A 13,095-nucleotide genomic window follows, 5' to 3' on the forward strand; every position below is an offset into this window, starting at 1 on the left:
CCAGCTAAATGTCGATTATGTCGTGAGAATATATTTGTTATTTGTGATATTAAACATGGGAAACCCTTGTAGGTGGTCGAAGCGACACGTGCCACGTATCACAAATACTTATCCCGCATACAGGTACATGGACCAATATACGCACGCATTTCCTGCAGGTAATTTATTCTAAGTATCTGTCATGCCTATATATAACCGGGGTATATAAAGAATTGCTATTCCCATATTGTCAGCGTGTTTCCGTTAGCTCCTCAATGTACGCTTATAGCTAGAGGACAATAGGATACTCGTGGCTTTAATTATTTTTTACCGGACGTTCTATTAACGTAACAGTCCAGTTCCTATAGATATCCCTAGACATCCTTTGAAAGAGAGACATATCAAAGCTGTCAGTTTTCTGTTATCGGGAGACCTCGTACCCAGGGTCCGTGAAGAGAGAGCGTTGCCCGAAAAGAAAATACTCTCTAGAGATTGAGGGCTAGTACGGGCGATTTTTGATGACGGGCATAGATAGAGAGTAGTAGGAACAAACACCGGTTGCAAAGATGAAAGCACACATAGCAACTAACCGCTGACCGTCATAACATTCAAATTTGAGTTCGCCAATAAATCAAGGCAGTGCCGGCTGTTTAAACAGTTTGTGGCAAACTTCGCTAAAAAATTGCACATGCATAAGCATATCTTCTTTTTGATTACTCTGGCACGGAATGCATACTTCACCCCATCCATAAGCGGATATACTAATCTCAGTTCCGGCTTAAAGAAAAAAACAAGGTTGGAAAGAAAAAAACAAGGTTGGAAAGAAAAAAAAACTTGTTTTCTCAAAGAAGAATCGTGTCGAAACCTGCAGTATTCTTATAGCTTGGCCTTTGTCATCTTATCACTATTGGTCATCTCTTAACCCAAAAGAGGTCTGCCTTATCTGTTGAAAATACCTGTTAGGAATAAATTGGGTTGACGATTACAAGACAAATAGGAGAATAACAATTTAACTCATCCACTCGTAAAAGAGGGTCTTCTACCCAACCACATCTCACCTTCACCCAAAGAAACCACCCCACATGGGTGCCTTTGTAGGTAAATTACACACGTCTGATTCTATAGTAAACCCAGCACCATGAAGATTATGATAAGCTGAAATTACCACCACAAACAACTCCCGTGGGAAATTCTCTCTGAATATAAGGTTTGTGTCACAGTTGATTACCAAAATTCTGCACGGAAGTATACCCCACCGAGTTTCTCCTCGGAGTACCCCTCCTGATCTGGCGTATAGGTTCTGAAATGGCGATGACTGTGAAATCCTACACCGAAAGGGTGCGTGAGAGGCTCTTAAATTTAAACTTGGATCCCTACTGCACCATTGTGACCAGTGCTAGGACGCGGCACACGATATATACACCCTCAATACTACAAGCTCCCTATACTGACCCTGAGTTGAGAGAAAAACTGAGCGATTTCACTCATGTCAATCAGTGTACGTCAAAAAAGCTTTTTCATTTTATAATAATTTTCGAAGGTGTCTACTGAAAAAACTCTCATCAATCGCGTATTGGCAATCAAGTTAATCCAGAGCTTAGCGTTTTCCAAGTGTTTATCACAAGATCATCGTTTTAATCCATTTACTATATTTTCAATTACTGCAATCCCACTAACCTACCCAGCCCCTCCTAGTTAGTTTACTTATCACTAAGGGGCAAAACACATTTAGATCAAAGTAAAAAGTTGTAGTCTGGTCCTGGGAAGGAGGTTCCAGATGCAAAAAGTTCTAACTCAATGTTTGCTCATTGTTATTGATGAATAAGCAGCGATGTTCATAATACTGCCAGATTTAAGAAGGGTTTAGCCAGCTATATCATAATATCAGATGTCGAACCTGATGCATGCAGCAGGACTGGGTTTTCGAGAGGAGAAGAAAATCTTTCTTGTGTTTCTTCGAAGAGGCAAAGGTAGAAGCCGGGTCAAAAAACTCCGTCGGCGAAACAGAAAGTGTAGTAATGTTTATTTAGTTGACTGATAATACAGTGAAAACAGGGATTACATTATCTACTTGGGTTGTCAAAAGGATAATTTAGGAGGTATTAGTTTCTTTAACCGATCATTATTTTGTAGGATTTGACTTTGAAGTTCCGTCAAGTGGATCATTACTTATTTTTTCCCATGCCAAACACAATAAACGGATTTAGGGGTCGTATTTTTCACAATAATTTTTCACAATAATTTTTCACAATACGACTGCTACTTGTTTCTTGGATCTACTTCGATCGATACTTTTTACGTTGCTTGAAAATGTAAAGAAACCTCGCCGGTTTTAGGCATGAAGACTGGGTTTTTACGCATCAGTACCCTTCGAAATGCCGAGCGATGTTCGATCAGACTGGATTTAACTTTATTCTGCATGTCATAAATCATTATATTTATTGTTATTAACGACGTATAAAAGCTCAAAGGTAAAATACATCAATATTTTCGCAAGTGAAACGTGTATAGTCATAGACGATCGGTATATAGTCGGTCTTGGACTCATGGCCATAAAATAAGTGATGATGCTTGGCAGGCTTAACTGATATCACCCTAAACTTTTTCATCCCGGTGCCTGTGGGCATATTTGCCTTCTACGCAGTTTGATCGAAAACCGCTAATAGCACTGAAGTATATAGCCATGGGAGTCAATATTGGCAGTATATAATAAGTTCTATAAATATATCACGGTATTCATTGACATCAGACTTGTTCAAATAGAGACGTCCCGATTCACTTTATGATTCATCAATCATTGTAAAAAGACAAAACACCCCATTGTCTTTTAAGCGTTTAGAGAGATTTAATTTTTTCGATGCTATATGACCTACGTACCAGACAAAATTAATTAACCGCACAACTGTTCGTCCTTTCAAATAGCCAACTAAAGACTGCTGCTTCTTCTATTCTTCAGAAACTGAGAAAGTAAATATAACCAAGACGCCACTGTGTTTTTTAAATGGTTACAGTAAAGACTAAAGTTACATCAAATGACACTGCTGAGTTGTTATACACGTTGCTATGGCTATATATCATCGCATTTTAATGTTACCTTTTATAGAAGAAAAGCATTTAAAATAAATTGTACTGTGAGAGATTTCTTTATTGGCTTTGTAGTTATTACAAATTTAGAGTCATTAACGTATTCCAAAGATGGTAATAAAAGCGGGGGACTGTTGAACAATGCGCTAACAATTGTATCGTTATTACGTTATATAGTATTTAATAATGATAATCATTCAAGGACTATGTGCTTGAACCAACAATTTTGAGGTACAATTTAGGAAACAGCAGCACAATGTTGAGTCAGTGCTGGTTAGCCTGGTTAAACAATTCGCTTTTCCAACAATGCCGTTAATGTGGAGTTGTCAGTTGTATATTTATTCATATTTGAGTATCCTTTCAGTTCAGATTCCAATTTACCAAGGATCATGGATTAAAATTCGGTCTTTCCCCATACACTACCCAAAATAACTTATGAAATCTTTTTTTTTATTAGCTTGACAATAAATGTAGATCAGGTATAAGACTTTAAGGTATTGGACTATTGGTAACTTGGTATTTGTGCATCTTGAAACTCGTAATCATTTACCCATCAGTCTTATTTCCATACTTACAATTTATGATTCCCTTTTTATCATTTCCTTTCTTTTAAGCGGGAAAATCAGCTGAGTTTCTCGAGTACAATTATGCAATACATTGCATTTTCAAATTACAAATTTTGAGCCAGAACCCAGAACAAAATCAATGGAACAAAATAATTTTAAAAATTCCGCCATGTTTGGTAACGGTAACACGACTTTATATGAAGTCTTACATGAAGTTATCAATTTTTCATCACGAAGATAAAAAAACTCAACATGGCGGATAGCAAGGAGTGAGAGAGAACACGGCCTACATGTACAATAATTTCCAGGTGATATTTTGTTTTGTAGCAATAAACACTCGACGAATAAGTTTATATTAGCTTAAAAAGGAAATCTAGATCTTTTAAGGTCTTTTTGACCATGAATTTGAGGGGTGTTGCATTATTGATGGCAGTTTACAAGAAGTTCAGCAAAAATACATGACTGCGTTTTCCTTCGAATCTATTTCACGTAATAATAGGTTAACCAGAATAGTTCCTCTGCCGAATTAACAAATTGTCTTTTCTGCTGAGTAAATTCATTTTTTGTGCTTTCTTCTCCAGTCCTCCACAATAACAGGGCTGCCTACCGATGATTCAGTTCAAGTGTTCAACTCAATTTTTTTTCAGATATTAACTTTAAATAACAAAGATGGAAACAAATCAAGTTCTCGAGCTTTATCCAGAATATTCTGTCTCGGTAACATTATTTCATGTTACTAATTTTTCTGAACTCAAAGAAATGCTGATTAAAGGAAAACTAGAAGCAGCATTAGTAAATGCTTCCATGGTATATATGAAATTACAATGATTATTGATGCCAACACTATTGATTAAAAAGCTCATTTTTAAATATGACAAATTTGCACATGCATTATTGGTACACTATAGTTTTAAATGAATATTTTGTGTCCAGGCAAATCCAAAGCATGCAAAAAAATTAGGCAATTCTAACATGTGCAGTTCTTGTATTATTTTGATTGAACTCAGCAGAACTGCTGTGCAAATTGAACAGGACATTACCTTTAAGGCTAGTAAAGTAGTAAACTACTAAAGTGTTAACAAGAAAGCCTTCATCTCTACTGAGAAAAAAAATGTCTGGTGTTATTATATGCAACAATATCCACTATTTATCAAAAACCTAGTTTCAAAACACTTATATTTATAAAGGTTCCAGACATATTCCCTGTGCTTCTCGCAGCTAACAAAGCTGTGCATCTCAGTGAACAAGAAAAGATGAAAACAAGAAGTGTTTACTCAGAAGTTGTTTTTAATTTGTCTCCTTCAAACAATGTAAGTGAAATGATGAAACCACAGTTTTTAATTTGTCTCTTTTAATTTAACTCATGGAGAGTATTTATGGTGCATTTTCCCCTCCTTCACAAGTCCCAGGTCCCACAGGTTTTGTGTGAGACATTACATGATTATGCATTTCATGCCAATGTATTAAATGCTCGTTCTGTTTAATCAAAAATTTAGATTTCCGAATCTTTGAAAATTTTTGGTCTGAACGAAAAAGACCCAGCGGTCCTTGTTGTGGTTATCAATAAAGGCGAAACTAATAACGTACGGTTTTTAGCATTGCATAAAACAATGCAGTTACTTTGCAATTGTTTACTGTATTATCATTATCAGCAAAATGAACGGAATTGTTGTTTTCACTTTAGACGAGTTCAGTAATTTCACTTATCAAAGGCGAGCAAATGCCGTTGACCAGATTGCAATCAATCGCTGATGAAAACAGAATAAAGAAGGTTAGTTGATGTACTTGATATATGTCCTTATTATAGATTCATAATTCATCGTATTTGATAGCTTGCCGAAGTAATGTTGAACTTATTTTCGCCCCAGGTTTACAAGATTCCAGAAAGTGAAATGACATGTGGATCATTGACTGATGCTGTAGTCACAAGGATAGCAACGAAAGATGCCAATTAGAAATCTAAAGCAAAGTCTTCAGTCAGAGTCTTCATTAATTAAAAAACAGTCTACATGTTTTAAGCCAAGCAAAACGAACATTCGCTTGAAATGCACCTTCATTCTTGGCAAGCAAAGTAGCGATAAGTGCCAGTGACAGATCTAATTCTTGCTCGCTTTTAAAAAACATCTTACTCGCCTAAGAATACACAATCATGTTTTATAATATCACGTTTTCTTATATATGATACCGTGTGAAAGCTATTTATATAACTATAATTACTTGGGATTTTTAACCAAACCTCTGACCTTTCTCAGGACTGTTATAATCAGTAGCAGGTACAAAAGCACGTTCTCCTCCCCCTCATTTTTTAAGCTTGCGAGAAAAAATATCCTTTAAAATCACAAAAAATCGGATCCATCAGGATTGAAGCATGTGTTTATAGCTCACAACAATATGCACTTCACACTGAAGGGACTGTGTTTTCAGTTTGTTTATACCATGGACTTGAAAAAAATTGCCAGGGCCAAGGGGAAGGCATAAATTGAATTTGAAATAATCTCATCTGATGTTGGTGTCGTACTCGGTACTTCACTACCGCAGATCAGTGGAAAGATAAAGAGACAGTTATTTTTAATCTGTGGGGGCAGAACTGAGGTCCTCATAAAAATACGCGAAGCGTGCATCGCCATAAACTAAAAGAAAAAGCATATATATAGGGATATATATTCCAATATGCAAAACTATGTTAGCAACATGCATTCCTTTTCACCAACGTCATGTTTTTTAAAAGATTTTCGACTAAAAATGTACAGGATTTCTACAAACAGACACCACACAAAAAGTTAACTTGTTTCCTTCTTAACAATGACTTGGTGGTCGAGTTGAATGCCGATCACTTTCCCTTTGTTTTCGTCGAGTTTCAACCGGCAGTTTGCCACACCGGATAAAGGATCCCTCGCACCTTTGCACCCACTGAGGATTACTCTACGAACTTTGTCGGTGGAGTCCTGCACGCAATAGAAATATTCTCCAGAATTGTTATTGGATAATGGAGCGCGGCTAAGTTTTCTTCTGAAAAGGTTGTAATCCTCGAAACCTATATGAAAACTTGGGAAATTAAAGGGGAGTAGTTCTGTTCCAGATACGCATGCGCTAATATCACAGGACATGCTTTTTTGTAAACAAATGTTATTTTGCTAAGGCCTCCAAGGGTGCTTTTTGTATTATCGTTCAGACGGGTTGCACGATAAATAGGCTAAGTTTGAAAAGAGAGTTTGAATTATAAATTTCAAAAAAGGCAGTTATATCAACCAAAATATTTAGACCAAATCTTCCGTTTGACCTGACAAGTTTAGCATTAAATACAGTGGCAAAATCGATGAGCTAATGGTGAAGAATCTTACAAAGCAGATCAAATGTCAGATTATGTCCAAATGCGCCCTACTTTATGGCTGTGTAGAAAATTTGATCTAATCAGAATTTGTTGCAGAAATGTAACCGAGTATGGCATGCACTATAAAAGACTCTACCTTCAACCTCATTTTCATTAGCTATCTCCCATTCCTGTGGATTGAACTCATCTATTACGTCCATCTAAATTAAAAGACAGAGAAACTAATACTGGTATTACTATACTATAGGCCAAGTAAAATTTGCTTGGACAGGCTGTAATTGTAAAGCAGCCTCGTACCCGCGGGGTCTTTCGTTGCCAGTTTAGCTGTGAAGTCCGCAAGATTCGCCCATCCGAGTACCAAGTACTCGAGTCTATTTAAGTTTTACTATAAAAATTCGTCCCTTACAAGGTGCCCTACCTCCGGATTTATTTATTTTCCTTCCTTCTATATACAAGCACTTGAACACAACAAAATTTCAGTCCTTTTACACACAACAACTTGAAAACATCACCTTGTTTACAAATTTGCGGGCCTTTGCATCTCGCAAATCGCATCAATCAGTAACGAGCGAAAGCGAAGCGGAAAATTGACTTCGCATTAGCTAAAATTGGATTAAAACGGAACTTGGGATTATTTTTAGATGGAGAATATGCAAGACACTCAAAGTATGTTGAATATTGTCGCATCTGTTTTTAGGCTGTCATTTTAACATCACCTCCAGAAAGGCTGTGTAAATAATCAACGCACATTTGGTGAAGTTACTTTTTTTCCATTTTTACGACGAATCGCTTTGTACACGACGTAAACGACATGCTGGTATGCACTGCCGCATCGGAATGGTTGGAAACATTTACTGAAAATAGTTTGAACTGATGTAACATATGAACTGTGGAAACATGAACTGTGGAAGGAAGTATAACTCAACTGTGAACTGTGTAATATATGAACTGTGGAAGGAAGCATATGATCTTTCAAACCTTTCTCAAAGTCTCAAAGGATGTGCCAATTGTAACAGCAACTACTAGCACTGTCTAATACTTTAATTGCATAAAATAGGATTAATTTTGAATTTAATTTCGGTACGTTAGCGCGGTCGTTATCTGATTAAAACCATGCTGTTTATTAGGTTAAAATGGGATCAAGGTATAAACATTTCTTCACTGAAGTTTGGAAAACACAATCTTTTCAATAACTTCTCTAATGTACATACGCGTTGCCTTTTAAAAATCATTTTAAAAAATCATTTCGCGCAAGAGGAGGTGGTTGAAGCTGCGGGGTAAGGAAATGCGGATTTCATACAATGAAATCCTCTCTTTTTGTCGTTTTTCTGCCCCGTTTGGGAACAACAACAGTTCTATTATGCAATTTTTGTGATATTTATGAAAACATTGCCTAGTCAAAAGAAAGGGTGAAGAAATAGCGTATTGCTTACATATCGATTCGTCCTTTATGTTGAAACAACGGTAACGACCGAAAAGGTCAAAGTTTGAAGCATCTGGAATAATAATTAGTGGGGAAAATGTGCTTGGCTGCATAATTTGATATTCAGTATTGAAAAGGGTCACCATTTGTAAGAATAATCGAAACGTTAGCCGGTCTCGTTAAAGCAAATTCAAGTGTCAGCGCTGAATTTCAGGAGGTCAGTTGCGCTGAGTTTCAGGAGGTCAGTTGTATCGTTGTATGTCAACTATGAAGGTTGTCAACTTTTAACGATGTCTAAAGTATGTGAAAGGAGTAGCCAATCAGAATAGTTTCCTTCGACTTTAAATGAATCTTCTTGGTTACTTGGTACAAAGTTGCGATTTAACTACATAAAATGTACGTAGGAGCTTTCTACGACCGTCCCAGACACTGAAACTCAGGTTACTCCGAATTAAAAAAACATTACGAACCTATTTAATTGAATTCAAATCTCGTTAAATACGCAAAATATGCTCAAAATGTGTTTAATTAGGTAAAGTTCTTTTATCACAAAGTTTTTATATCAAAGGTTAAAAAACCGTTTCATTATATTAGGGTCACTACAGATACTGTCATGTTCGTACGACAGGGCAATTAGGTAACGATTTGAATAAGTGGGATCTTGCCGAGTGAAAACTATTTTGTATGGAATATTGAAAATGATGCTAGAAGTGACATACTTTTGCACACTTGTAGTAAGCAATGTTTAGCTCAAAAATAAAAGCTAATATTATTGAATCTATCAGCAAGTCGTTTGATTAAGGTTATAACTGATTTGTTTTCTCAAGCATGAAAGCAGCTATATAAGCATGCCGCTTTATAAAAATAACGAAAGTTAATTGTTCTTATGCAAATAAGCTGCGGTGCGATTAGAGGAAACCAGGGGAATGAAAAATTACTCGGATTCAATAAATCTTTAATTCTTCTGCATTCTGCACAAAAAAATACTGTAGTAAAAGTTATAGCTTTCATTGTACAAATGATACATTTTACACAATAACACAGCACGGCATGCACAACCCAGCATAACAACACGATACCACGACACAGCACCTGAACGAAATACACGGCTGGTCTAGGTAAGGAAATATAACATAAGGCAAGAAAACACAGCACAACACAAGCAGCACAACATGACACAACACAGAACAACGACACGAGGCTGTGACGAGGCAGCACGGCACAACACAGAGTATCACAACACAGGGTAACAAAAAACAGCACATCACAAAGCAGCATAACATTTCACAACACAGATCAGCGACACGAGACCAGTGAACTCAAATAAGACTGGAACGCTCGCTCTCTGACTTTCCCTCATTAATGAGTGAAGCAAAGATGGTGGAGCATGAAGCCATTCATGTAGGTATGATCCAGGCTTCTTTCAAAGGTAAATCACTGGGTAAATCATAATTGCCGCCATTTTACCTACGAAATTTCCGAGTGGAGGCCTGGATCATACCTACAAGAAAGGCTTCATATTCCGCCATCTTGGCAGTTCAAATTTTTCGCAAAGTTAGCGTTCCAGTCTTATTTCAGTTCACTGCACGAGACAGCACGGTATCACAGAGTGTCACAACACAGCACGGTCACTCAGAGTATCACAACACAGCACAACACAACACAAAACAAAACAGCACAAGATAACACAAGTATTACACAACACAGAAGCGACACGAGGCATCCCATCAAATGACAATGCAATACAACACAGTACAGCATAATAGCCATAACACAACCTAACAGTATAACGCAACTCAAAACCTTGCCACTTCGGAATATTATTTTACTCTTTTTAAATATTTTCTAAGTAAACTGGGCGTATCATTAATGGGATAAATATTACTTCTTTGCAGATTTCACAGGAGGACATAGTTTTTACTAAATCCTATTTTTCCGAATTCATTTTTTTCATTTCTTTAAACGATCAATGATGAGTAGAATATAAACGTTTCAAATTTAGAAACGTTATGTTCTCATTTTTGACAGTGAAGCAAAATTTTCATACTCGGTGAAGTTATTTGTTAACTGAGCTTCACGTGTAAAGTACATGTTATCACTCATTGCATATACAGTTACGACATTGAGTCTTTGATGAAGAGGCTGATGAAGAGTGAGTGACGAACGTGACATTTTATACCTATCGTTTCAGTTACGACAATGGCGACAATAGCGCCTCCGATTATCATATAATGCGTACGATTTTCTACCTTCGTCCGTGGAAATAATTACAGAAAGGGTATCTTCTCATCCGTACTGCCGATTACTACAGCACAATCCCTCCCTTGAATTTAAAAACGAATTTCGTTTTCTGTTGCTAATCAACTCATTCGAAACCAATTAAAAGAATGGCGGCGCCCAAGTCATTCACACGTCGGAACAAAAGGAAATTACTTCATTTGTTCAGCTAACACGTTCATTCGATTTTTTAGAAAACACCTTTGGCACGCGAGTTAATGCAGCACGAAGGTTATTTCTTGTAATTTCAACTTCAATCACCTTCAATAGGGGTAGTTTTATGCAGTTTAAGGTTGTCTTTTGGTCGACAGAGGTGCGACATGTTTGTAAATAGAGTGTTGAAGCGACGCGAGGAGATTAATTTACATTCAAAATAATCCTGGCCATCTGTGTGATGGTTATCATGGTAAATTAAATCATTCTTCGTGAAGGAAGACTTTTAATAAGCCGAGTGTGTTATCGCAGTTTTCGAGATCACTCAAGCTTCTTCTCTCGTCGATACGAAAACATTTTTTTTATTATAACCTTAGGCAAAAAGGAAATTCTTCTTAAAAACAAATCGGTTTATGTGAAATTAGAGAATAAACGTTCCCAAGAAAACGATTACTAGTGGTATTATTCATAAGCGTTTTACCATGCATGACACCGAGATTTCGGGTAGTTTTTTTTTGGACATACTAATGCAGTAAGCCTTTTGTTCTCCGTATACTTCAAGAATGGTGAAGTCAATTTATTCATAGGACCTGCAGAGTTACTTCATTGGTTTATATTAGAAGGCGATGCACTGATTATACTCTATTTCAGTCAATCTACATAATTAAACATCATCATTATTATCATGATACACTTGCTGTAGATAAAAATTAAATGAGAGCTAGCTGGCGCGCGAGAATTAAATGATCTTAGCATAGATTGGCATAAGTAGAAAACAAAATATCATGAAGAAATTGGAGCCAGATCAATAATTAGCATACTGTCGTAATTTCTAGGATCAGCTCTTTTCCCGTTTGTCCTGGATAGAGCTTTTATGCCCGGTTATAGAATTAGGTATATAAGTTTTCAGAAACCAAAATCATACTTATTTAAGCACAGTTGCGAATCACTGTCATATTCTGTCTTATTACAAACTGAGATCTCCACATTCACACGGCAGACTCAAAATTAGGATTTACGTAGTTTTCAAATCAGCAGGGATCGGAATCAGGTGGATTATCCAGGAATTGTAACCCGCGTGTTAAGCGAAGCCGAAGGCAATAACGGCTTGAATAATGGCTTGAATACTTCTGCGTTAGTTAAAATGCATATACAACTGTACATATCATGTTTCCCTTAATCAATATCACTGGATAACTGGCGCGTGCCATCAGACACACATTCCTTTTAAACAGACACAAACTCAAATCCTTGTCTTTAAAAAACCCCAAAGAATTGAAAGTAGATGAAACCTGAGATTAATGCTAGGCAAACAATTCTACCGTGTACTTGTAAACACATAATAAAATTCAAGCTGATTTATACAATCCTATTCCACCATTGACCAATATACCAGTGGCATATCAGTTCTTCTCCCCTGCATCATCAGATGGTGGTAAACGCATCTTAGTAATTAAATGGTAAATCTGTTCATCAGTTGTTGTAATTTTGAACGTAACGGCAACGAAAGACTTGAATTTGTGATTTGCTCGCCCCCTAGAAACTTTATCAACATTTGTAAACAATTGACCACGATCTGCTGTTCTGTAAAGCTTTACTGATCTACCGCAACACTGGATTATTAATTATAATTACCTTAACTCTCTTTCCAACGTTTCAATAAATGAAAATCCAGCTCACCACCCTCGTCCTTTTCAGTGTGTGACGCAGTCTCGAAGCTGCTTCTTAAGAAATCACTCAATACAAATAACGCGATAGCTTCAACTGGAATGCTTAAATTCCTTTTGAACTGACGCATCGTGATCAGAGACTCCCAATCACGTCATCGTCTCGTTAATTAGAGTGACAGATGTAGAATATCATGTGCATTTTGGGAGAATTTTTGAAGTTGGATTAGCCTGAGAAAGGTTGAGCTATGCTCGGGCTAAAAAGGTCAGGTCGACATACACAAACATGTTGAACAAGTTAGAAAAGATAATGAATGAAACCATATACCGCATATATTATTATTTATTGCATATGGCGCTTAACTTTAGTGACGCGATATCTGAAATCCGGTGATGTGATTGGTTTGCGAAAAAATTCGCAGCGAAAACTGAGTAGAAACGCTTCCTACTTTTTATCTTCGCGCGAATAAATTCGCCCAGTGGAAAACGGGCTTTAGTCGGTGTCAAAGATTAGAAATGACAGTGCATGGGTTTCTATCTTGCATGACATTCCAAAAGTTTTTAAAAGAGAGAAGCTCATATTAGTGTGCCCAAAAATATAATATTGAATTAAAT

The 13,095-nt window shown here is 36.7% G+C and overlaps 1 protein-coding gene and 1 long non-coding RNA gene across 3 annotated transcripts; one reads left to right on the forward strand and one right to left on the reverse strand.

Annotated features, from left to right (window-relative positions):
* Positions 1 to 3,278: 3,278 nt before the first annotated feature.
* Positions 3,279 to 5,798, forward strand: LOC114521831 (EKC/KEOPS complex subunit TPRKB-like). Of its 2 annotated transcripts, none has more exons than XM_028542380.1 (7): positions 3,279 to 3,294; positions 3,867 to 3,937; positions 4,277 to 4,436; positions 4,817 to 4,939; positions 5,126 to 5,212; positions 5,314 to 5,400; positions 5,498 to 5,798. In XM_028542380.1, exons 3-7 carry the CDS (start codon positions 4,299 to 4,301, stop codon positions 5,582 to 5,584), a joined length of 522 nt encoding a protein of 173 aa, XP_028398181.1. In that variant the 5' UTR covers positions 3,279 to 3,294; positions 3,867 to 3,937; positions 4,277 to 4,298; the 3' UTR covers positions 5,585 to 5,798. The 2 variants fall into 2 exon arrangements, with proteins under 2 accessions (XP_028398181.1, XP_028398180.1); XM_028542379.1 differs by lacking the exon at positions 3,279 to 3,294 and adding an exon at positions 3,521 to 3,557 and having other exon boundaries at positions 3,678 to 3,937.
* A 478-nt stretch (positions 5,799 to 6,276) lies between these two features.
* LOC114521794 lies at positions 6,277 to 12,575 on the reverse strand. Its single transcript, XR_003686846.1, has 3 exons — positions 12,449 to 12,575; positions 7,097 to 7,160; positions 6,277 to 6,663 (listed from the first exon to the last, which is right to left on the reverse strand). It is a non-coding gene; the product is annotated as an uncharacterized LOC114521794 (long non-coding RNA).
* Between the last annotated feature and the right edge of the window lie 520 nt (positions 12,576 to 13,095).

The sequence above is a fragment of the Dendronephthya gigantea genome, unplaced genomic scaffold (assembly GCF_004324835.1).
Source record: "Dendronephthya gigantea isolate DGI-Jeju-01 unplaced genomic scaffold, DenGig_1.0 000021F, whole genome shotgun sequence".
In the NCBI taxonomy this organism is placed as follows: domain Eukaryota; kingdom Metazoa; phylum Cnidaria; class Anthozoa; order Malacalcyonacea; family Nephtheidae; genus Dendronephthya; species Dendronephthya gigantea.